The sequence below is a fragment of the Stegodyphus dumicola genome, chromosome X2 (genome assembly GCF_044657685.1).
Source record: "Stegodyphus dumicola isolate Sdum_Otavi_A_Nest chromosome X2, ASM4465768v1".
Classification (NCBI taxonomy): domain Eukaryota; kingdom Metazoa; phylum Arthropoda; class Arachnida; order Araneae; family Eresidae; genus Stegodyphus; species Stegodyphus dumicola.
The window spans coordinates 192414262-192438589 of record NC_140781.1 but is presented as its reverse complement, the minus strand read 5'-3'; the positions used below and the strand labels follow the sequence as shown (position 1 = coordinate 192438589).

General features: G+C 31.0%; 1 protein-coding gene across 1 annotated transcript; it reads right to left on the bottom strand.

Annotated features, from left to right (window-relative positions):
• Positions 1-647: 647 nt before the first annotated feature.
• On the bottom strand, positions 648-12529 carry LOC118183179 (uncharacterized). The gene is made up of 2 exons (XM_035352625.2): positions 11843-12529; positions 648-2014 (listed from the first exon to the last, which is right to left on the bottom strand). The coding sequence occupies exons 1-2, from the start codon at positions 12420-12422 to the stop codon at positions 702-704; spliced, it is 1893 nt and encodes a 630-aa protein (XP_035208516.2). The 5' UTR covers positions 12423-12529; the 3' UTR covers positions 648-701.
• Between the last annotated feature and the right edge of the window lie 11799 nt (positions 12530-24328).

Below are 24328 nucleotides of genomic sequence, written 5' to 3'. Positions count from 1 at the left end.
TCCTTAATTAAATTTTATTTTCCAGAATAAGTATAGTTCTATAATTATAGAAAAATTTAAACAATAAGTATATAAATCATGTTTATTATTACTATACAGTTCGGCATTTTGTGGGAATATATTGCTTGAATTGATTTTTGTAAGTTCCAACAGAAAGCATTACTTTCTCTTAAACAACTGTTATGTACTTTGCTATTGTGATCTACCACCCTGCTTACCGTTCCTCATTACATTAAAACTATATTGTCGTTAAACAAAATACGTAATCTATCAACAGTATTATAAAGACTTCTCGAAACAATATATATGCGAGAAGTTTAAAGAAATATGCTTACTTTTTAATATTATTTGTTACTTCAGTTATTTATGAGCTGCTGGTTGTTAATGATACCTCTTCATAAGTATTCCTTTCAAGCTATTTAACAAAGTTTATTCTTTTCTAGTTATTTAAACTTGTCTAAAACATTATTTTTTTTTAACTGGTTGCTTGTTTTACAATAATTATTCTTTTTAACAGTGAATTAATTAAACACAATTCTTCTTTAAAATGCTTAAAACTTTCATTTTCTGACTATTATACAAATTATTTTCTCTCGAAAACACTTTTAAAAATGCGTTGAACATCAAAAACTTCATTTAAAACAGGATTAATATTAAGTTTTTAATAAAACAATTCATTAAAAATGTATAAAATCTACATGTCATTTATTAATTTTCCATTTTGGTGGTTTTGCTAAACTTGGCCTTTGCCGATCCCTAATTTGAACTCCATTAGTAGCTCCAGATTTGCTTTTAGGTACACCTATGCTGTGAAATTTAGAACCATCTATTATTCTTGTAACAGCTTTAGAATCAATGACTGGTGAATTAACACTGTATGTCCTATTTAACTCAACTTTCCATGGAGTAGTGTGCTCTACTCGACGAATTCTTGTCGGAATCTTGGACGGTTTCCTTGCTGTATAACGAGGAACTCCACTGGTTTCGTTCACAACCCATTCTGGGGTAGGCGTTGAGATTTTTGGAGTAAGCGTTCGGTAAATTGTCAAGGTATCAGCAAACCGAACTGTTTTTTTTGGCTGTGACGGTTCCGATTTCGTAGCATTTTCTAGAACTGATGTATCAATATCTTTCTTTGGAATTTCTTGAGATTGCATATCAGCTATATAACTACTACCCATTTCTGGAAGGGAGATCTCAGATTCTTCAGAAAATCGTCTCTGAGATTCTTCGGAAAGTCTCGTTTTACTGCTTTCAGATCTAAAACTGTCCACTGGGCTAATCCATAAATCTTCTGAAAGGCTTGTAGATTCAACATCACAAAGATAACTTATGAATTTCGGCTCTTCAATGTATCTTCCATCCTTTGTGTATTTACTGTGCACCTTTGAATTTGGATCTAACTGCCTCAAGCATAAGCCCTCGGGTGATATATATAATACCGGAGTATTTAAACTTAGTGGAGGATTTGAATCCTTCTTTTCTCCCTTGTCTTTTATCTTCCTATTTTCATTCCGAACAATTGGTATAGGAGAAAGGTCCCTTACAACATTAGTCCGGCAACAATTTAACAAGGTACGAAATTTATGGCGTATATCTTTTCTCGTTTTAAATACCAGGGCAGCAAAAAGACACGAATATACGTACCTGAACCATGTAAAAACTGTTTCGTATTTTGGAGTAATCTGGATAAAGATCATTGTTGTACTATTACGCATATCTGTGCTATCATTATATGTTTTTAAAGCACTTATTTGATGAATGATAATGTATGGCAGTTCTAAAATCAAATAGAATAAGCAAAGCCAGGCAACAAGTTTCAAATTAACCCATTCTGTCCACAAATCTCCTTGCATGAAAACATCAGAATAATTAACACCACGTTTCTTTCTTTGAGCTTTGTATTCTTTAAACTGCTTGATTCCGATATTTAGCAGGCAGCCCAGTCCAAGCACTATCATAAGACAGTAGCACCATATGGTGATAAACAGAGCATGAACGTATCCATCATGGCCTAAAATAAACAAATTGCACATAATTACAAAATTATTATTCAAATTATCAACATAAAATACGTGATACAACTTCCTTTAATTAGAAAGATTTAATTCGTATGTACTATTTATGAGCTTTTTAAATTCTCTCATTTTAAGACCTTTGTGATTGTTAAAAAAAAGTGTAAAGAAATAATGTAAAGTTATTACTTTTAAATCTTCATATATTTTAATTTTTTATATTTATATTTTTATTCAAAAAGAAAACATTTACTCAGTTTGCTTCTTATTAACATCAATTAAAATTTCAGAATGTCTCTCATTCAAAAAGCCAGCTGATTCACATTTAAATCTACTCTTTACCTTTTTCTTTACACAACTCACTTGACTAACATCATTGCTAATCATTACTAAGAGTTTCTCAAAGGGCGAAATTATTTTGGGAATCAACTATTAACCTCAAGCGTATGATATCTAAGAGTGTTTACTAATTAAAACTGCCTATTCAGCAACTAGAAATTAACTTTAGAAGCTACCTTTAAGTGTTGTTATTTATCGTCTTTTTTAATGCTTATTATTGAACACAAGTTAAATTCAAAACAAAGTAAAATCTTACACAGAATTTTAACACTACTTGTGAAGATACAACTAAAACGCAGTAGCAAAATAATTATTTGAAACTTGGCAGGTACAGCAAATTGCTTCCTAGCTAGTATTTGACAGGATTTTAATTCCGACGAACCTTATATGAAGTCTGGTCCGATGAAAAAATAATAATAATAACGATCTCGGCTAAAAGTCAGCGCTCAAATCTTTAAGTCTGATGGGCGGCTCTTTGCAGCAAGAGGCAGTATAGTGGCAAAAGCTCTCAGAATTTCCGTTACGATTACATCCTAGTTTTAGCCTAGGCCACTTGCCGTGCACTTTGGATAAATCTGTGGTCTGATACGTGACAAAGAAAGTCATAAAGAAAAGAAATCACACTAAAACTGTTAAAACTTATATACTAAATGTCACAACTGTAAGGGACACAAAATAATTTTATTGAAAACAATGATTCGGAAAGGCAATGAAATTTGGGGAAACTGGAAGTGTAACTCCATATTTCTTAAATCCGTTTGCGAAGTGTTAAATAATTATCTTCGTGACCACTTCTGCATACTTTAAGATAAACTGAAGTTGTTTGCTGGTGGCATGGGACATAGAATATGCTATGTTTAATATATATTTAGGGATAAGTCCTGGAATAATAAACACACATAATTATTTCAAGATTCTAGTGGATATAATTTATTTTGCAGATAGAACAAAAGCAGATTAAACGTAAGATCACACATGCAAGAAGTAAATGCCATTATATATATATTTTTTCAATAAAATATTAATATCCACTATGTTTAACACGACAAAATTTTATTCAAACTGAAGAGAAAAACCATAACCGCTTATGAAAAAAAAGTTCATCAAAGATCCTTTTCAATGATTTATTTATGAAAGTTTATACATTTTGGAAATCTATGGGTAATAATGGTTCCTCTGCTTCAAGAAGAGACATTAGAAGCTGCACGAGGGCTCAAGTTATTGATTTTATTTTCAGAAAGCAGTACAACTTTCTCCGTCTTTATGATATCCCTGCATATAATGTTTCAGTGCTACTTGTTTTCAAGGTATTACAGGAAAATTCACTGTATTATCATTTGCTTTAGAAATGATTATCGCAGAAAAATATATTTATGAGAAAAGCTACTCTCGCTGAGAGAGATAATTAACATAGCTAGCAGATTTGATCAGTAATCAAATTACCAGCTTCATCAAAGAACGTCTTTTTAGTAATACTTTACCAGGATATCCTTGAAGCAGTAATCGGTGTTACGTTGTTATTACATAAATTTACTGGGTTAATACAGGTAGTGGAATTTTTAACGTGTGTTTGAGCCTGATTTTTTATTTCTTTATTTATTTGCTACACTTTATGTTTATCCTTGTTGTTTATATCTTTACTTATTTGCTGCACTTTATGTTTATCCTTGTTGTTTAGCTATCTAACGTATCCTTGTTATTAATTGCTTAAATGTTACACATTTTGAGGAAATTTCAGTATTTAGACTAAGACAAATGATTACATATACTGATGAATCAGTTAGCTTTGCCTGAATTACTGTTTGGAAAATTTTCTGTGTTATGTTTTCAAGTATGATTTGAAGTGAAATTCAGGTTTCCAAAACAAGTTAGTTCCATAACATATTTAAGTATTTTATGGTATGGTTTATGAAAACACAGCTATTTATGGAATCTTCCAACGGTAACAGAAACTGAGTATTTGAATAATAAATGAATAACTTTTATGAATTAAGTTCTGTACATAAAGGCAGCAGAAAATTATAAATTTCGTATGAATAGATATTATTTTCTTTTAATAATATATTTTCCGATTATATCATCAATAATAATTAGTGGGAGAAAGACTGAAACAAAAATGAAAAATTTTTTCTGAAAACCTTTTAATAAAAATAAATTCCCAAAAGATTTAAAATTTCGGTTTTTCTTGTAATTTTGGTTTTCACAATTACTTTCTTATTAGTTGCTTAGGGAATTTTACCTTTTTGGTACTTCAAGTTACTATATATTAATATTTCTTTTTGTTAAATTTTCTTTGCTTTCTTCAAAATTTAATTATTTGCCTTCTTTCTGTTAATTGTTATTTTGTAAAGTGTAAAATACCTATTTTTTTTTTTTTTCGAGTCGCATCAAGTTAGGCATCCTGATGAAAACTTTTTTTAATTTTTAATTTTAATGTCGGACTTCATAAAATTAATTTATTTTCAATTTATTAATGATTTTTGCAGTTCATCCAAAAGTAATTCAGAAACATTGCTCTGTTGATAATTCTTTCAACTGATTCTTGAGACCAAACAATTATCAATGTTTGCTTATTTATTTCGTTTATTTGTTAATTTACGTTTGTGTTAAGATTGATTTCCAAGTTTTTGCTTCAGGATGATTTTTGATTTGTTCGCTCTTCATGTTATGTTGCTTGCCACCTTTGGCAGATATATATTCTTTCTTATTTTTATCAAATATATACACTGTAGAATGATAAAAAGTTTGAGGTGATGACACAGAAGATGCTGAAGATGATGCACTAAGATCTGATGAATTTGTCGCAAGTTATACGTTTATTGAGACATATTTCATTAAATGAAAAACAATGAAACATTACAGAAGCGTAGACACAAACGTTATTCTCGATTTCGCATATGAAAGTATATATGCTACATATTTACAATAGACAGAAAAGAAAGGAAGCGAACAGTATATTACTAGCCCTGAGAAACATGTGAAGATGGCGAAGATTTCGATTTGGATGCTAGATAAAAGTTATGATTACGATACGGACGCTAAATAAGAAGTGAAGTTGGCGGTTTCAACCTTATTTTTCTACTAGTTAGTTAATGCTTGGTTTGCGTGTGTGTGTTTTCTTATTTAAATTTTTAACATTGCCTTTATATGAATAAAAATATGATATATATTTATTCTAATTTAAAAGTTTGTCCCATGATACCATCATTTATCAGGGAAGATTCCTTTTTATGCTTTATGAACTCAGTCTTATTACTAAAATTACAATCGATGAATACTTATAATTGCAATATTTGCTGCAAGAACCTTATGCAATGTTAGCATAATCAGCTAACATTGCATAAGGTTCTTGCTGTTTGCAAGAAACGTTTCCAAGAAGGAAACGTTTCTTGCAAACAGCAGCATATTAATATCTCATGTATAGTTAAATCCAATACATCAGTGTGCCGTATAGTAGGAGTAAATATATCCCTGTAAATAAGTACTGTAGGTTTTTGTAATAAATCTTTGAAAATTTTATCTAATCAAATTCAAGTTCTCTTGGTTACAATTTTCGAGCATACTGTACCTGCTTAGAATTCCATTTGGTAATCCAACATTGCGCATAAATTTTAAGTTGCATTAATTATCCTCGATATTTTAAGAATATATTGATCATATATATCAGTGTGTTATATACATGTTATTAAGTTAATATGAAACATTGTCTATTGAGAACATTTTATTTGACACACATTTGATAATCCAATTTCCAGACTTCAAGGTTTATAAACTGGAATAAAACTAGAACAAACTGAACTCACAGAAACATGCAAGGATTAGAATTTCCGTCAACAATAACAGCAAAAAAAAATAATAATTAACACCGCTTTTCATGTAAATATGCATAGAAACAGATAAGTGGATTCGTAGGTTTGGCTACAGAAAAATCAAATAAATTTTCGTCATGCTCATACAACCTATTCTGACTAATGATTACCGTGTATCCTCCTGATTTAAGAACGTCTGCTCTTGACTGACTAGTATGCATGTCAAATATTTATCTGTTCAGTTTTAAGATGTTATCTATGTAAAGTCATTAGGTTATTTCGAAGCAGGAGGTATGAAAAATGCACCTTACACTCGCCTTATATACGGGAATATATAGCTTTACTCCATCTTTTAATGGGCGATTGGGGATTAGGGGACACAGTCACCAGTTCCTGGTGGTGAAGAATCATCGTCCACCACCTTTTAGTTCAGGCGCCGTTAGTAGTGTTATTATGTTATTTTGAAACAAGAAACATGAAAAATATGCAAGGCCTGGACTCGAACCTGGACCTCTCGAATACACGCCAAGTGTGCTTCCAATTACACCATGAAGGCATGCGGTAAGGAGGGAAAGAATACCTTGTAGCTATTGGCGTAGCCTGTTGTTATAATAAGACCAAATTGTTTGGTTAGGTGGGTCGGGTTGCGCCCACTTCTGGTACCTTATAACTATTGGCGTGGCCTGTTATGAGCATAATACCAACTTGTTTGGTTAGGTGGGTCGGGCTGGGCCCACTTCTGGTACCTCATAGCTATTGGCAATTTCTACTTTTGAAAGTTATATGCATTACTGATGCAAACTGATTATTTGCATCGCATATTTTTAGTTTTAATTTCTGAAGAATACATGTGATCAGAGTTTTACTTGTTTACAGTGCATAAAATGTAGATCCTACTGAAGACGAGATAGCGAATTCTCGCTTTGTCTTGAAAAACAGATAACTGCCGACGAAGGTTATAACAACCTTTTTATTTTAACTAAACTGAACTGAACTGAACATGAACACACTCGGTGCTTACAAACTAACCGCTACTTGCGGCGAAGTAACTTAACACAAAATAGTATGTACAATCAGGATGAATCAATTTCAGCTACACGGCTGGCTCCTACAATCTAAATCAAATTTATCAGGTGCACCTCCGAATCTAAAATATCAAATAATCTAAAAGTATGTGGCTAACACAAATATTCAGCTACAAAGCTATTTGCAAACACGCGGTATAAATCTCGCTTGCGGCGTAAATTCGTTCTCGGCGTAACCCTCTCTACTCGTAACGAAATTTTCTAACTCTTTAATTCTGCTACTTAAGTACTATTTCCGAACTTATTGAGATTTTGCATATACGTCATTTAAATTTGTATTTTGGCAGGAAATTGAAAATTTCTTAAAGTAAAAATAATTTATTAGTACAAAAGAAGGTCTTTCCAATTATAGTAATAATATTGTTTAACTTGTTGACAAGTTTGTCTTTATTTGTCTATTATCAGGGCGGCTGAGGGCTACAAATACTGTTTCAGGAAATAAATGAAATTTGTTTACCCAACAGATGATACGCAATAATTTTACGTCTGAAGAAGAATTTCATATTTGAAATATTTGGAGTCTTAAAGGGATTCGACACCTGAATGATTTTTTTTTATTTAAGAACTTTTATCTACTTTTAATGAATATTATTAAGTGGTTTCGTTAGACAAAATAGTTTTAAGCTGAAAAAATTTTGCCAGTATTTTTTTTTAATTAAAATTTTCTGAAGGAAAATTTAACAATTAAAATATCTTTCTTCTTCTACTGTTTTCAATATTTTTGCCCAAATTTTTTATTATATTTATTAGAGTGTTCTTAATAACTTTAAGGATCGATTTTGCAATTAATGAATTAGTTTTTGAGAGAAAAATTAAAAAGCACATTTTTGAGTAAAAACGTTGTAAAAGCTATGATCTCAATCACATTTTCACATTGAGAGAGCTGACCATTTGGCTAAGCAAGCGACTTATGGTGACATTGATTTAATGCTGTCTACTCATAAGTCATATTGGAAGCATGTGGCTTTGTAGAAAACTGTGGTTGATTACAATGCTGAATATCTTGCTTCTTCGAAGACCCCGTGGACTAAAATATTTTTTCCAAGTGTTTTTCAACGACTTAAATGTAGGCATTTTCAACTAGATTTTAAACTTACTCAGATTTTGACAGGTCATGGGAATTTTGGAATTTACTTACTTCATTTCAGTATTGTTATTAGTGGACTTTGAGCTTGCGGCGATGCTGTGGAACATGTGAGTCATATTTATTGCATTGTTGTTAGCATGTGAGTAAGAAAATTGCATTTAAAGTGAGTTTGGAGCAGCTCACTATTTGTTGGCCTCCTGTTTTTGATTATCTCGTTATGAGCTCCCAGGTCTTCGCAGTCTTGCGCGACTTTATTTGTTCTTTGAACTTTTAATATTATTGTTTACATGCTTGGATTTTTATCTTTTATATGTCATTGTATTATTTTGCGTATTGTCTATGTATGATTATGTTATCTGTTGATGTACTGTACTGTTGATGTAGCATTTTTCCTTTGTTTCAGCATTATCTTTAAGTATTATTTCATTTTTATTATTATTGTATTATTATTAAGTTGATTTATTTTCTTTTATAGGAGTATTAACATATGTAGTTTAATTATTCATGGTATATTTCAATATTTCTATTATAATAGTATTTGGAATTAATATTTTTTCTTTGTTCTCTCGAGACCTAGATATTATGATTTTATTGTTGAATTATATTTCCTTGTACTATGAGTTATTTACTTACATCTACAGATACATCTACAGCTTCATGGAATACTTCTTTTAACATGAGCAGTTTTGCATATGTTTTCTTAATTGAAAATAATCACATTTTCACTTCCAATAATTTTTCTTTTCACTTTTCACTATTTTGCAAAACCCATCCTCTTTTCTAAAAGTATATAATTTTAAACAATCAGTAAAACTATTAAATAATTTAGTCCGAATCTGTATAAGTTTTAGGGTCTTTCAGTAAAAGTATTTGCTGAAAAAATGCAAACTGAAATTTGAAATTTGAAAGTTGAAAGAATGTAAACTGCCTGAATGGCCATTAAATAATTTCAAATTTCTTAAAAACTTCGTTACTGAATTTCAATACACAGATATATGTATCATGAAACCTGATACTGTTCAATTGGTTATTATAAAGATAAATTAAAAGCTTTTGTTTAAAACCTTATCTGGCCAGAAATATTGCAAAAAAAAATCATAAAATGTAAGCAGAATTTTTCTTTACCTGTTTTTGTTTCGACTATATGAAATAATTATATTTTCTGAAACACTTATAATCAATATTAATAGTATTAATTTGTAGTTTTATTCGTTTTGAAGCAAAATTTGAACAGCCAGAAAACATTTTATTTAAAACACTCAGCAGCAGATGTGATTTCTTCTCTTTTTTAGCCATTTGTTCTCGTATATAAATTGCATTTTAAATTAATTTAGGTGTATTTTAATTAATTAAAGTGTTTAATGTTTGTTCTTGTACTATTTAAATAATGCTACAGTCAGGAACTTGATCATTTTCATGACGCCACCTCTTTTTGCTCGTGTCTTATCACTAATAAATTAAATTTTTGAGAAAGCATAGCAAAGTTAAATGAGAATACGCACAGAAATATTTGCCGAGCTCTCTTTCTCTCTCTATATGTAAGCCTGCCAACTTAAAGGTGAAAAAAATTGTTTTTCGACTTAATTTTTTTAAAATACACACATAAACACATAAACACATAAATTACACTCATAAACAGAGTTTGCTGAAAGTTGCAGTCATATTTAATAACATTCCTCTTCTTTTACACTCATTTTTAATAAGATACTAAAAAAATTAAGAAGTGAAAAAAATAAACTCTGAGGAGTCTGGCATTTAAAGTTTTTTTAAGCCTTTTTATACCATTTATTATCGTCAGATTATTTCAAAATTTCTCTTTAGTGCAGCATTTTTTAGTGAAAAATATTTGAAAAATCTGTAATTTCATTGATTTTGGGGTTTCACGTTCCCTTTATCATTTGTACGTCAGGTACTAATTTAATACAAAACATTATCTGCGCTGAAATATATTTATGGAAAGAAGTGCTTTTTGAATTACAATTAGGCACTGTATTTCCTTACGTTAAGTAGAAAATTCCTATGAGTATAATTTCTTCTCGTATATATGTGTGTATAAGAAGTCCCCAGATTTTTCCTTAAGGCCTTCTTATATATATATATAAATATAATTGAAATAGAAATTGTAAAGCTAATAAGTAATTAGACGTAAGACCTATTTAGTCTTAAAATTTTTTTGCGCATAATGCTGCAAAAAGATATGAAATAATAGTAGTAGGTAGAAACATTGCAGCGATCTTGCTAAAAAGTTACCAGGAGCTGTAGCTCCACGAAATATTTCAACGCTGTATATTGTTGCAATTTATGTTTTCATTTTAATTTTTGCATTTTATGTATTGGCATTTTTTCAGTCCATATATTTTTTATATGTATTAACTTTTCATATTTATATATTTTTTCCCGTCAATCTATTTTTTATGTGTGTTAACTTTTCACATATCACAACGGTCAGATTAATTTTTTCGTGCATTAGCATGTCTTCCAACATTAATTTTGGCAGTTTTTTTCGCGTGTTTACAGTTTTTTCCAGTTTTTCCAGACAAAAATTTCTTCTTAGTTTATATTTTAGTAATACAGCGTTGAAATATTTCGTGGAGCTACAGCTCCTGGTAACTTTTTAGCAAGATCGCTGCAATGTTTCTACCTACTACTATTATATATATATATATATATAAAAGAATGAATATATATATTTTATATATATATCAGTTTTGGGCAACTTTTTAGCGTGCGTACTAAAATCTATCTTCTAATTTCCTTAATTTTGCAGCAAAATGCGCAAAATGTTTCACCACATAGGTCTTTTTTCGTTTGTTCTTACTTTAAATTATATATATATATAAGAAGTTATTTATTTATTTATTTTTAATTATCTTTTAGGAAAAGAGAGGAAATTATGAAACTTAATAAAAGGTGAACTTAAATGCTAGTGTAGTAAAAAACATTTCTGTCTGTAGCAAGAAAAAAATTTTTCAATTAAGAGTAAATTTATGAAAATGGTAAAAAACGAAAATGTTAACAAAATTAATCAATTATTGCTCTTAAACAGAAATTAAATGACATTTCAAGGAGAAAAATCAATTTCCGACCAATTAACAATAAGTAATGCAAGTGAATGTTTTTCGTCGTCTTAATAAGGGAGAACCAATTTTAAAATAGCAAGCAAGGAGGATATTGCTCTAAAACTGATTCAAAGTACTAGTCAAGAGGATATTTAAAGTTGGCCGATTATAAAAATTAGAAGTTGGTCGATTTGATTCAAACTACAAAGCCAGAACAAACTTTAGCGCAAGTATTAGGCTTTTTAAATACACACAATTACCTAATTTAATTAGTTCTTTGAATTTATATATGTATACAAATATAGTTGAGAAAAGTTCAAGTCTTCACTATAATTATATACATGCATACATACCGCATGCAAAAGTTTTAGAGAAATTTTAACTAATATTTATAATTATTATTCGTTTCAAATTTCTAAAAATAGTAATATTCAAATAATCAAATTACCTGCAGAAGAGCAGCCATATCTGGAGCTAAACAATCGTGAAGTAATCGATTCGAGTACCAGAGGTAAACACAGCAGAATACCTGCCACCCAAATTGTAACTATAGCAACTATTTGCTTTTTTATTGTCAAGAAAGTCTGAAATCTATATGGTTGCCAAACTGATACCATTCCTTCTGCACACATAATGGACAATGAAAAAGTTATCTCTAAAGTCACTAACTGAATTGTAAATGAACTTACTGAGCAACCTATAAGTCCAAGTTTCCATGTGTCCACTGTGACATAGTGCAGTGCAATAGTCATGTTTATCAAACTTTCTGTTAAAAACACCAAAGATAAATTAACAAGAAGTATATTAAAAGGTACTCTCCGCAATGTATAGCTGGATGTTATTGTCACTAGAAGAAAAATGTTAATTCCAAAAGATATTAGGAAGACTATCACAAGCAGAACTATCTCAGCAATTTGTAGAGAAGGATCCTCATGTTGGCTCACTACGTACGTCCCATTATAAAGAACCAGAACTGTCACTTGAACAGTTTTTGAGTTATTTTTTGCAAGTTCTGGAGTCGCAGACATATTTCGCGTTGTATTTTGGAACGATAGACTCTTGTGTCGCCATGCACTTTTCAGAACAACTTGTTACACCACCCCCGTGGTCACAAAGGCTCTCCGTTCACCAGCGACACCTGTGGACGAGAGTATAGTTCTAATCGATGTTTCAAAGCGTGTCAAACTTGACATGCAACGCAACCATTCGTTAAATTTGGGAGAAAGGCACAAAACGGCGATCTCATGCAATGCGTTATCAATTCTCGTGCGCTTATGCGGCAAAAATAAATATGAAATATGTCACGGAAGTCTTTGCTCATGTACGTGACAAGTAAAGTTGATGCTTCGGAAATTCTAAAAAAAAAGGGAATATATTTTATTAAGCAGTTTGAAGAAGAATGATTTAGAAAATAAAAATGTTGGATATTAACCACAGCAAGATTTGAATATCTTTTGCACTTGCTGCTAGCTTTATTTGTTTACATCACTCATTTCAGCTTTTGAATGGGAAAAAAATGAATTGCGAAACATTTCGTAATCAAAATCTTTCATTGAAATTCGATAGAGAAAATTAAATTTAAATAACTTTTCCATTACTCACTATATTAGATGTTGAATGTCGCACACGTTAAAATTCTAAAAATTTAGCTGCAGAATTATTAATTTTTACAGAATACTGCAAATATTACGGTACACAAAATTTTCAAGTAAGAAGTGTATAGCTTTTGAGTGATATAAAAATCAACTACGCAAGCTTTGCTGTTTTAAAGCCTCGTTTAATGAGAGGAATGTGCAGTAAAGAGACAGGGCATTTTTCGATTTTTATTGAAATCCATACAACACCCCAAGCAAAACCATCTTTGTAAAAGTCTTTTTCCCTCTTACGTTATACCCATAGTTACTCTTTGCAAAAAAGAAAGAAGTACATGTTCACCAATTTTATATGCTAATTTGCAAATGAATATAGAACTCTAAAGAGGAAAACTGAATAAATTGAGGGTAAATCATATTTATGGTCATATATTATTAAAAATAACAAATATTGGTGAAGTGAATCAGCATCTACAACGACTGTTATATAAAAAACATTTGTTTTTCGATATTAAACTATCAGTTTAATTATATAAAATAATACTGGATATCTATGTTTTTTATTGAACTGTCAAAAATAATAATTATTTAACATTATTTTTGGAAATTATTGAAATGTAAAAGAGGATGCATTTGGTTTAGTTTCAAGAAAGAAAATGAATATAAGTTTCAACATTAGGTCTCCTCTAAAACTTTACTTTCCACTCTCTTTGAAATCCGCCTTGTATATACAATTCAAGACGCCATCTATTTTATTTGAAATCGAGTTTTAATCATTTTGGAAGACATTTTTTTAAAAGAGGATTTTCTGGATTTGGAACAAGAAAGTCCTGATGCTTTTTTTATTTTCTCTATTGAAAAATATTCTTTTTATTTTGTGATATAATGCCAAATTCAAAATATTTTATATGCGCAAATTTTATGTATAAAATACGTATATATATTTCTCTATTTATTATTCCTTTTCCCCCTTGTCTTTCGAAATTTGATGTAGGCTCTGATATCATGCTACCATTCCATAATATCAACGGTTATTTAGATATTATATTAAGTTACAGGAAACCCGATGTTGCATGAAAGAAACTGTCATCATCCAGTTTCTTGAGTTACTGATGGCCAGCAAAGATGACACAATAATGACATAGGAATGACACTTGACAGGCGACAAGCAAGATAAAGCAACAGCTGATTAGCCTATTAATGTTGATAGGAAAATAATAGCTGAGAGTTTCTGTATGGAACAAAATCAAAAATCGTCATGCTTAAATTGACATGTTTGTTTACTTAACTCATCTAATCATGTGCAAAGAATCTTTGTACATTAAGGTCATTTAACCTAAAAGGGAGAGAATCGCATGTAGAGGATGTGCCCTGGTACTTCAGCATAGCAAACGCAGTTTTATTTTCCTTTACTTTGATGAGTTGCTTGGTGATCAAATAGTTAATCAAATCGATATTAATGAACAACTGAAGAGATTCAATGTAAAAATAAGCAAGAAATTATCCCTGATAGGACCCCTTGTTAGAGCTTAATACAATTATACTTTTTTTATTGCTGTTATAACGAACGCAATAGTTTTGCATTTGTTGCATCAAAACTTCCACATTAATTTCTATAACTGCAACGCTTTTGTAATGCTGGAGTCAGTTCCATCGAAATTCAATTAGCAATAATTTCTTGCTTATTTTTGCTAATCTGCACTCTGAAACTCCTCAATTATTTGTTATTAAAACTGTATAGAGTTTGTAGAGACATTAGTTATTTTGGAAGTAGGAAGGCTAAAAAATATGCAACGCTTTCGCCGGGAATCGAACCACGGACCTCTGGAATACGCGCTCAGCGTGTAGACCACCACACCACGAAGGCATGCCAAGAAGGTGGGAGAAATACCTTATAGACTCCCCCTTTTAAGGGCGACTGGGGTTTTAGGGGACCCAATCGCCGAATTCTGGGTGAGGAGATTCATCATCCAACACCCTTTTAGTTCGGGTGCCACTGTAGAGACAATAAGTATTTTTTGAAAGCAGGAGAAGTGAAAAATTAACAACGCTTTCGCCGGGAAACGAACCGCGGACCTCTGGAATTCGCGCCTAGCATGCAGACCACCACACCACGAAGGAATGCTAAGAAGGCGGGAGAAATACCTTATGAGTTAATGTCACCTAGCATTTCAAATTGCTGATGTTTCTAATTCTTCTTGGTGTAAGCAACGTTCGAAGAAATGCAAAAATTCTTTCGTATTTAGCCACATCCAGAAACCTGCAATTATGGAGATAGTTAACTGGTTAACTGATTAAGTCAAAGTATAAGAGTATTATCTGCCTAAGAAGAGGAGTACCTTAGCAGAAGGCCTTAAAAGGAAAAATTGGATCATATTTTACATTACAAATGGGGGAAATTACGAAAACCCTAAGCAGTTTGACTGCTTGCAAGGAACTGGACTCAAGTCGAACTATTTTATTTAGCGGTCCCGCCCACCTAGGGATAAAGAATTACGTTATAAGGATCTAAATTAACACTAAAAGCCAAATGGCACGGAACATCCGTGCATTCGCACATTATGGAGCACCCGGAATAACCTCTTGCTTGTTTAAGAGTCTTAATATGAGCATTATGAAGTTTTACCAGAGCAGTTTATACAGTGTCTCACAAAAGTGATGGAACACTTGTGCTTTACAAAAGGAAACTGTAATAAAATAAATTAAAAAAACATGTAAAAATTTTTTGTGGGTGTGTTTCATACTTAAATTTAGTAACAATTATTACATAACATACATTTTCTCAAAATATTAAAATAATAATTTAATAAAAATACAATTGTTTAAAACGGAGCAAAAAATGGCTCACATAAGTGATGGGACACCATTAGATACTACTACGTACTACAATAAAAATATTTTTTGGGGTATTTATTTTTATTCAAAAGCAATTAGCAATAATTTATAAAATCGTCTGCAGTCTTTCTCTCCAGTTTGTTTTGGAATTTTTGTGTTTTTTTAGCTCTGTGCAGCCATGAATGCTAAACGAAAAGAAACTTTGCCTGTAATTCGAAAATTAGTTATTAATTTGCATATTGAACGTGAAAAATCTATTAGAGAAACTGCTGAAATAGTTAACATGAGTCATTCAACAGTTTTCAATATCATTAAACGATATAAAAAGAATCATATGATTCAGGATAAAAGAAGACCTGGCCGACCATCAAAGCTATCCAATGGAATAAAGCGAATTATTGTTCAAAATATTAAAAAAAATCAAAGAATGAGTGCTCCTAAAGTTGCTGCCGATTTACAAGCATTATATGGAATAATTGTGAATCATGAGACTATTAGAAAAGTAATTCGATCGGCTGAATATCACGGTAGAGCAGCCAGGAAAAAATTCTTCGTAAGTGAAAAGAATAGAAAACTCAGACTGGCTTTCGCAAAATCCAACATAAATAAGAACTCTGATTACTGGAATGAAGTTATAATTGCTGATGAGATTAAATTTAATATATTTGGTTCTGACGGTAGAATCTTGGTGTAGAGAAAACCCAGGAAAGAATTTCGCAAACAGAACTTGGTGCCAACAGTAAAACATGGTGGAGGAGGAGTTATGGTATGGGGGTGTATGTCGTCCGCTGGAGTTGGTAATCTTGTTTTTATTCACAGTATAATGGATCAGTACAAGTATATTGACATTTTAAATCAAAATTTGAAGTCTTCAGCACGAAAATTGATCCTTCATAACGATTTTAAATTCTACCAGGACAATGACCCCAAACACACTGCTTTGAACGTTAGACTCTGGCTGCTGTATAACTGTCCTGAAATAATAAAACCACCACCACAATCTCCAGACTTAAATCCCATAGAGAATATTTGGCAAGAATTGAAATCGAGAATTCGCAAACACACCATTTCTTCAAAACAACAATTAAAATCATTGCTTCAAGAAGAATGGGGTAAAATCACTCCAGAAATCACAAAAAAAATTAGTCGAATCCATCCCAAGAAGATTAAATCACGTTTTAAAAGTAAAAGGAAATTCAAAAAAATATTAAAACATTTTAAGAAGTAAAATTTTTGGATAAATATTTGATGGAAAAATAAGTGTCCCATCACTTATGTGAGCCATTTTTTTTTTGCTCCGTTCTAAACAATTGTATTTTTATTAAATTACTATTTTAATATTTTGAGAAAATGTATGTTATGTAATAATTGTTACTAAATTTAAGTATGAAACACACCCACAAAAATTTTTACATGTTTTTTTAATTTATTTTACTACAGTTTCCTTTCGTAAAGCACAAGTGTCCCATCACTTTTGTGAGACACTGTAGTTTCTTCTCTGAAATCTGTTGCAATGACTAAGAAAGGGAGATTTTTCTGTATTGCATTTTTACATAATTTAACTTTAGTGAATATTTTCTGAGTTATTTATAGATTAGATGCTTTCCAATCGTCCGAAAAGCTCTCCTTGTCCAAATATACCAATTTCTTTAATAGTGAACGTTGGTAGTTTGACTACGAGGTCATAAAATTCGTCGTCGGCAAGAGTTTGAAACATCTGCAGAAGCGTTGTTGGATCTTGTATGCAGAATACATTTGTGAATGTTGTACGTTAACAAAATAGTATCTAATAAGCCATACTGACTTTTATTTGACCCAATCATTAAAATTAAGAAAAAAATAAAATATCAAAGACTAGAATAATCTAGATATTAAGCGAATACTATATCGCAAGTACAATTTTTATTACCTTTTTATTTGGTTTGATACTTTGTCATTAAGTTTAGATGAGGCTTCACTTTAATCCCCCCATTAAATTAAAAATTTTTAATTTGATAAACTTTTAGCAATACATGAGGAAAATTATTGTCCCATTTCGGTTCCAAATTCAGAATTCATTTACAATAAAGTGATTTAGAAACTAATAAAATAAACTGAAATAATCAAATAATATGGTATATACCAGGAGAATATCAATTGGAGGTTACCATTATGATTGAATTAATATTTTATTCGTGTCCTAAACAGCTTTCTATTCTTTCTATTCTATACTTTCCATATTTTATATTTCCTTGGACAACAAATTAAATCACCCATTTTGAAAAGAACTGTATCGGAAAATAGGGTAAAAGATTAATTTCGTTTCTAAGTACATAAGAATTTTTTGGAAGAAATTGATTATTTTTTATCCAATGACTAAATTAATTATCCAAAAACGAATCTACCATCTTTGCACTTTTTCCAGCATTATTTTTCAACAATCAAAAATAAAATTTATAGTAAAAGTTGAGTCAAAAAATAACATTTTTACAAAATGGATGGAGTAACATTTAAATTAAATTCTGGAAAAGCTGTGAAGACGCTTAATAAAAATACGTATTCAAGACAGAAACAAGATCATTACCAATATTGATATTTAACTTTCTCCTTGACACTCTCCAATATTATTAGTAAACCAGAGCTCAAGTGTGTTTCCTTTTTTCCTTCTAATTTTTTAAACACAAGAATTATTCATTATCATATTAGCTGAGAGAAAATATATCAGCTATCAACTTTCTTCAAAAACGCTATCAAATTTAAGCACAAATTTGAATTTAGAAAAGCTATATCTTTCAGTTCTACTTTTCTTACATGCAGCAGCGTAGCTAGGATGTCTTTCAGAGCAGCACCAAACGCGTAATGACAAACCGCACATTGAGTTGATCAATGTTAACGAATTTCGCATCTTGCGCATGCTCAGTGGTTTACCGCTGGCGTGGGAGGAAATACTGGCGACTAAGAGGTACATAAGCAACCCTACACAAGCCCAAGGTTCTTTAATATACTAAGGTTAGGCCAGGAACGGAAAAAGCGTGCCATTGGTTGCTGGCAGTGACGTCACCCGGGAGACAAGACGCATCGGCCGACGCGTCTGCTACATGATTTTGGTAATGGAAAAAATGTAAACTAAAGCAAAATGATCATTTTACATGTGGTAGATACACCGGAAATACCGGATATATACTTTCCGATTAAGTATTTAGTTAAAGAAAATGTTTATTTTATGCACAGAATTCGTACGAATGCTGAAAATAATTGTAAACATTAAATTCTTTTCGTAAAGCAAAGCATTAGAAAATGAAAAACGATATTTAAGTTAATTAAGGGAAATAAATATTGTAAAACAAGGTATTTTTCAATATTTTTTCGTAGTATTGTTTGCACTAAATAAATCTTGTTGAACAGAACACATCATGGCATAACTGCTAAGACCATGGTAAAAACATAATCAAAAAGTATTATTCTATTTATTTTCATTGCTCATGCACTTTTTTTAATACAAATGAACTTTGACATTCCATGAGAAATATATGATCGTGATTTTCAGTTTAAATTACATATCTCAAGCAAAAATATATATAAAAAGATTTGACTTAACAAATTCATATTTAAATACCATAAAATTCTACAAATTTCTTAATATCCGTCATTATACTTTTAAATAGTATACTTATCACATTCTTTTTAAAGTGAAAAGTCACTTCATACTGATTCACTTCAGATTTTAGCAGAAGTGCGTATATTTTCAGTATAATCTAAAAGTACTCTTATAATCCCTTACACTCCCAAGATTTCTATATAACATTTATCCTGACGTGATTATTTGCTATAGTAAATAATCTTCGATATTGGCATCCTATTCTTCCTTCCATACATTAAAAATGGAACAATTAAAATACATTTTCTTACACATATACGCACAATAATAATAATAATAAACTTGCCTTACATCTTAGTTTCGGCCCACCAGCGGCCGAGCGGTAAAGTCGCTGAACACTGGGTAGTTCGGTTCGAATCCCGCAAACGGGCTGGCTGCATGGGTGTTTTCGTGGTTTTCCTCATGCGTAACGTGTATACGAGCCAGTTTCCCTGAGAAAGTCCTCCACGAACGCATCACGCCTATAACGCAGATAGCCCTAGTGTGCTTTGCCATAATTAAATACACCACCACATCTTAATTTCAATTCAGTCTGTACACAAATTAAATATTTTTAATCACTAATGTATTTTTATTAGCTTGTTTCTTAAAATACTTTTGTTATACTCGAAATATGTGTTCAATATTGAATTATTTTTCTTTCTCTTATAATTAAAAACAAGTTGTATGGAATCAAAATTAAAACATATGCAGCAGTTAAATAACACTAAACAGAATATCTTACTTTCTCTTTCGCTATTTGTATTCTAGCGTTATACACAGATTTGTTTTCCTTCAGGTTCAAGCATGTGTAAGTTATATCAATTAAATTACATCACACATACCTGTATGCATCAGTTAAATAACACTGAAGGAAATATGTCACTCACTCATTCGATGTTTGCACCATAGTGTGGTCGAGAAATTGTCCTTTCCTCACGGTGAGGCATGTATCAGTTTACTTAGTTCGCAAAGCTTAACCCAGACGCTGCTTCAATACATAGAGTTACGTTTGGGATGTAAAGAAAGTAACCAAAACATGTTAATGAAGTTGGATACGCAAATTTATTAACTAATCATTTAGGTACTCAGTATTGGTAAACATGAGAGTGAGTTTAAATATCTCACTACGATGTAAGTCTCATACACAAAATGAAGATTATGATAAAAAATGATTTAAAATGAGAAATTTTTCAATTTAAATGTAAAATAGCAGTAAAATGAAAAATAAATGTAAAATTACATCACAGTTATGTATGAAAACTACATAAATTCATTAAAAAAATAGTTATTTTATCTGGTTGTAAAGAGTGTTTTCCGCCAAAAAACGTATTAACGTGTATAATTCTGACACAACGCTATAGCACAATTTGCCACTTCCGCTTAGGTATAATAGCAAATTAACAACACAAATCAAATCAAACTGTTGATGCAACGAAAGTAAACAAACGCCAAGAACTAACGCTGTCACCCACATGACGTCATGCGTATGTGGCATAACTTTCTCCCTGCACTGCGCATCGCTCTTGGGCCCCCCCCCCCCTGACACAAGCCTGCGTGTCATTTAGGTCTTATCAACTGTTTACAGTTGCAATGCTACCAAAATTTGTTTGTGCTTAATGCATTTGCTTCTGCTTCATTTGATTTTGGTTTATTTTGTTCATAAACGTTATGTTTAATATCGTTTATTTATAATAATTTCCTTGACTTTAATTCAGTAATTTAAACTGGATTTATTTTTTATTTGTTAAAGTAGATACGAATGGAACGTATGGTAAATACGCAATTGCTTTTATTCCTCAGAAGTATAATCAATAAAGATTCAGCTAATATATCTTGTAATGTTCCCTGTTTTATAATCATTCTTAAACAAAAATTTGCGTAATTTACAATCGATATTTACACTCTAAGTAATAAAGTAACTTACAACATGATAAGTTTCAAAATCTCGAACTGTTTGTACCAAGATAACAGAATATCAACCACACACCGTATTTATCTTCTTTTAAAATTGTACCAAAGTTGTAATTGCGCCAAATTCTCTTCTGGCCATGCGCAGTACGCGAAATTGATTTAACATTGATCAACTGAATGTTCAGTTTGCCATTACGCGCACCTAACGGCACCAAATTCTTCACAGCATTCGATTGCATTATTTTCGAGGAAAAGAAAATAAAACTTCTAAAATGTCCTGACTTCAAACTAACAAGACAAATATGTAAACATGAAAATGTGTAAACGAATAGTATATTTTGATATAGTCTAAGAAAGGAACCAATATGTAATTCCAAACTGTCATTCTAGTCAAGCTAATATTTTTGTAGGTAGTTTAAACTAAATGGCGCAACAGCCCTAACGGGCCAATGCATGTAGTGCCCAGAAATCTGCTTTCTTGACTGTGGGCCCCAGGGTGCATGAGCATATGCCCTGCACAAATGGTCAGCCTATCGCAGGACCCTCTGTGTTTAGTCTCAAACCAAACTTGGTACTCATTTTATCGACCCACTCAAGGGATTAAGGGCTGAGTCGACCTTCGCCAGCCCGCGGATCGAACCCCAGACCTGTGGTGCTGCTGCGCAACGTGTTAGCCACTAAGCCACCTGGCTTCTTGTAGGTAGTTTACTGAGGGGTTAATGTTTCATCAATGTAAAAGAAAAAACAAATGTCTACATCATGTGAAACTAAAGAACAGAAGGCTGCCAGCCCTAGTTCTAATCCAATTCCTAATACAAATTAGCAAATTTACTCTGAATACAAAAGGTTATTTTTAATTTTTTAATATATAGCTGTGGAAGTAGGTCCAGCCTTCTCTATAAAGAACCCGGATGCAAAAATTTATTTCGGAACTCTACACAATTTCTTCACGTTAAAAAGTAACTATATGTTGTTTTTTTTGAGGAAAATGGTAATAATAACAACAATAAAGAAAAAGAAAAGAAAATTCTATAGTATTTAAATATATGATCCTTTGATTGTCACATCATTAACAATACCTGAAAAATCATAATTTTAAAGATGTCTCCCGGTATTTAGTACACAGATTTAATCATTCGACACACATTAATCAGGGAAGATAAAATAACTCTCGTTTAACAATGAAAATGCTTCACACTTGCTATAAATACAGACATATTTACTACACTTTGAAAACGTTAACTGCAAATCTTATTTATTATAAAAACTGCAGAAAGTTAAAGCACCCTCTACACTCGATAACCTTCTTAAGTCGCTAATCTTTGAAACTGACCAATATTAGAATATAAACATCGGCAGTACCTACAATTCCTATTCAAAGAAGGCTAAATTCATCTAGAAATGTGAATGCTATGTTAGAAAAGTATCACTCTACGTACGTCACATGCATTTTATATTTTCCTTCAAATGCAAGTCTCTTTTAATGAAATAATCCATCTTCGTTCTACATGAAATGATGCAAAAACCTGCGATATTTTTTAATTCATTGAATTTTAATTTTTAAATGTATTAAAAAATTAAAGTTGAAAATAGTTTTAGATGTTTTTTGCCCCTATCTATTATTTTCACAATAATTGTATCAATTGAAATGATAAAATATATGCCTGAATTCTTATACACTTTCTCTTTTAATACTACCGCGTCTCGTTTTATTCCTTCAAGTCGTTTGTGAGTTCATAAAACATTATGCAAACAACAGTTTAAAAATCAACAATTTCAGAATAAAATCTGACATGTTTACTTGAAATATTAGACAACAAATTTATTTTTCTTTTAAAATAAAATAGTTGAAATAATGCCAAATATTCATTTTAGAAAAGGCTTCCTAGTTGCCTTTGGGCACTTTTATTCACGTCTAACTTTAAAGCATAAATAGATCACTTCCGATGGGACTTGTGGAAAGCTATGGATTTATCACTATTTGAACTTGCAGTCTGCTACGCGGAAACTTTTGTTTTTCAGTAAAGGAAGCTATGTAATTCGTCTGGGTATGTAGGAGCAGAAATGCGAAAAGGAAGCACATGTCTGGAAGAAATTCTGACATACACTTCCTTTTCGAATATGTGCTATTACTACTATATATATGTATACATTTGGTTTTATCATATAGCATACCGAATACGGAGAAAAGTTTGAAAACATAATGCACCCACTCTTCTAAAAATTAATTTATGTCCACATATATTATTTAACGATGACGTATATTTCTGCTTCCATTCTGAAATGTAGTAAACAAAACATTATGGTGGCTCACATTTGTTTTCACACGGACCCTTGCATTTTTAAAATTTATTTGCATAAATGTTATAATAAATACTGAGATAAAGACCTCAATTTTTTTCAAATATATTATTTCTTAAGATAAAGTAACATGCCGAACAAGTATTAATTTAGAAGTCAAACAACAAAATCAGTGTTATATTTGCAAATTTTCTCTGAAAATTTGCAAATATAAGGCTGATTTTTGTTGTTTGACTTCTAAATTAATATTATTTTTTCTCCGTTTCAAGCCTTACTTGTTGTAAAATAAATAGCATAAAAATACATATACAGTCTTAAATATAATTTTTAATTTGAATATTATATAATTTTAATGTAAATAAATATTAGAATAAAATAATTTGTTCAAAAACTGCTCATCATTAACTCACGTAACAATTCAGGTACCCCAATTTTTATTGAAATGTTCTAGTAGACAATGTTTCTTACTTTAAATGAATCCTTTTCTATTAAATGAAAAAAAGACACAAGAATTACAGTTTGCATTTGGAAATTTTTACTTGTTTAGTAAAATGTATTAATAATTCAATATCTAACGTGCACATGGCAAGATGCTCCAAATTAACAATCCTTCTATAATTAATATTTTTAAAGGTGATAAAAGTGTTCCAGATTTCTTAAAAATTCTTGATGTAAA

Excerpts from the sequence above, each read along its gene's own strand:
- LOC118183179 (XM_035352625.2), bottom strand. The coding sequence starts at position 12,422 with ATGTCTGCGACTCCAGAACTTGCAAAAAATAACTCAAAAACTGTTCAA. Across the intron at positions 2,015-11,842 it reads ATATGGCTGCTCTTCTGCAG|GCCATGATGGATACGTTCAT; the intron begins GTAATTTGATTA and ends TGTTTATTTTAG.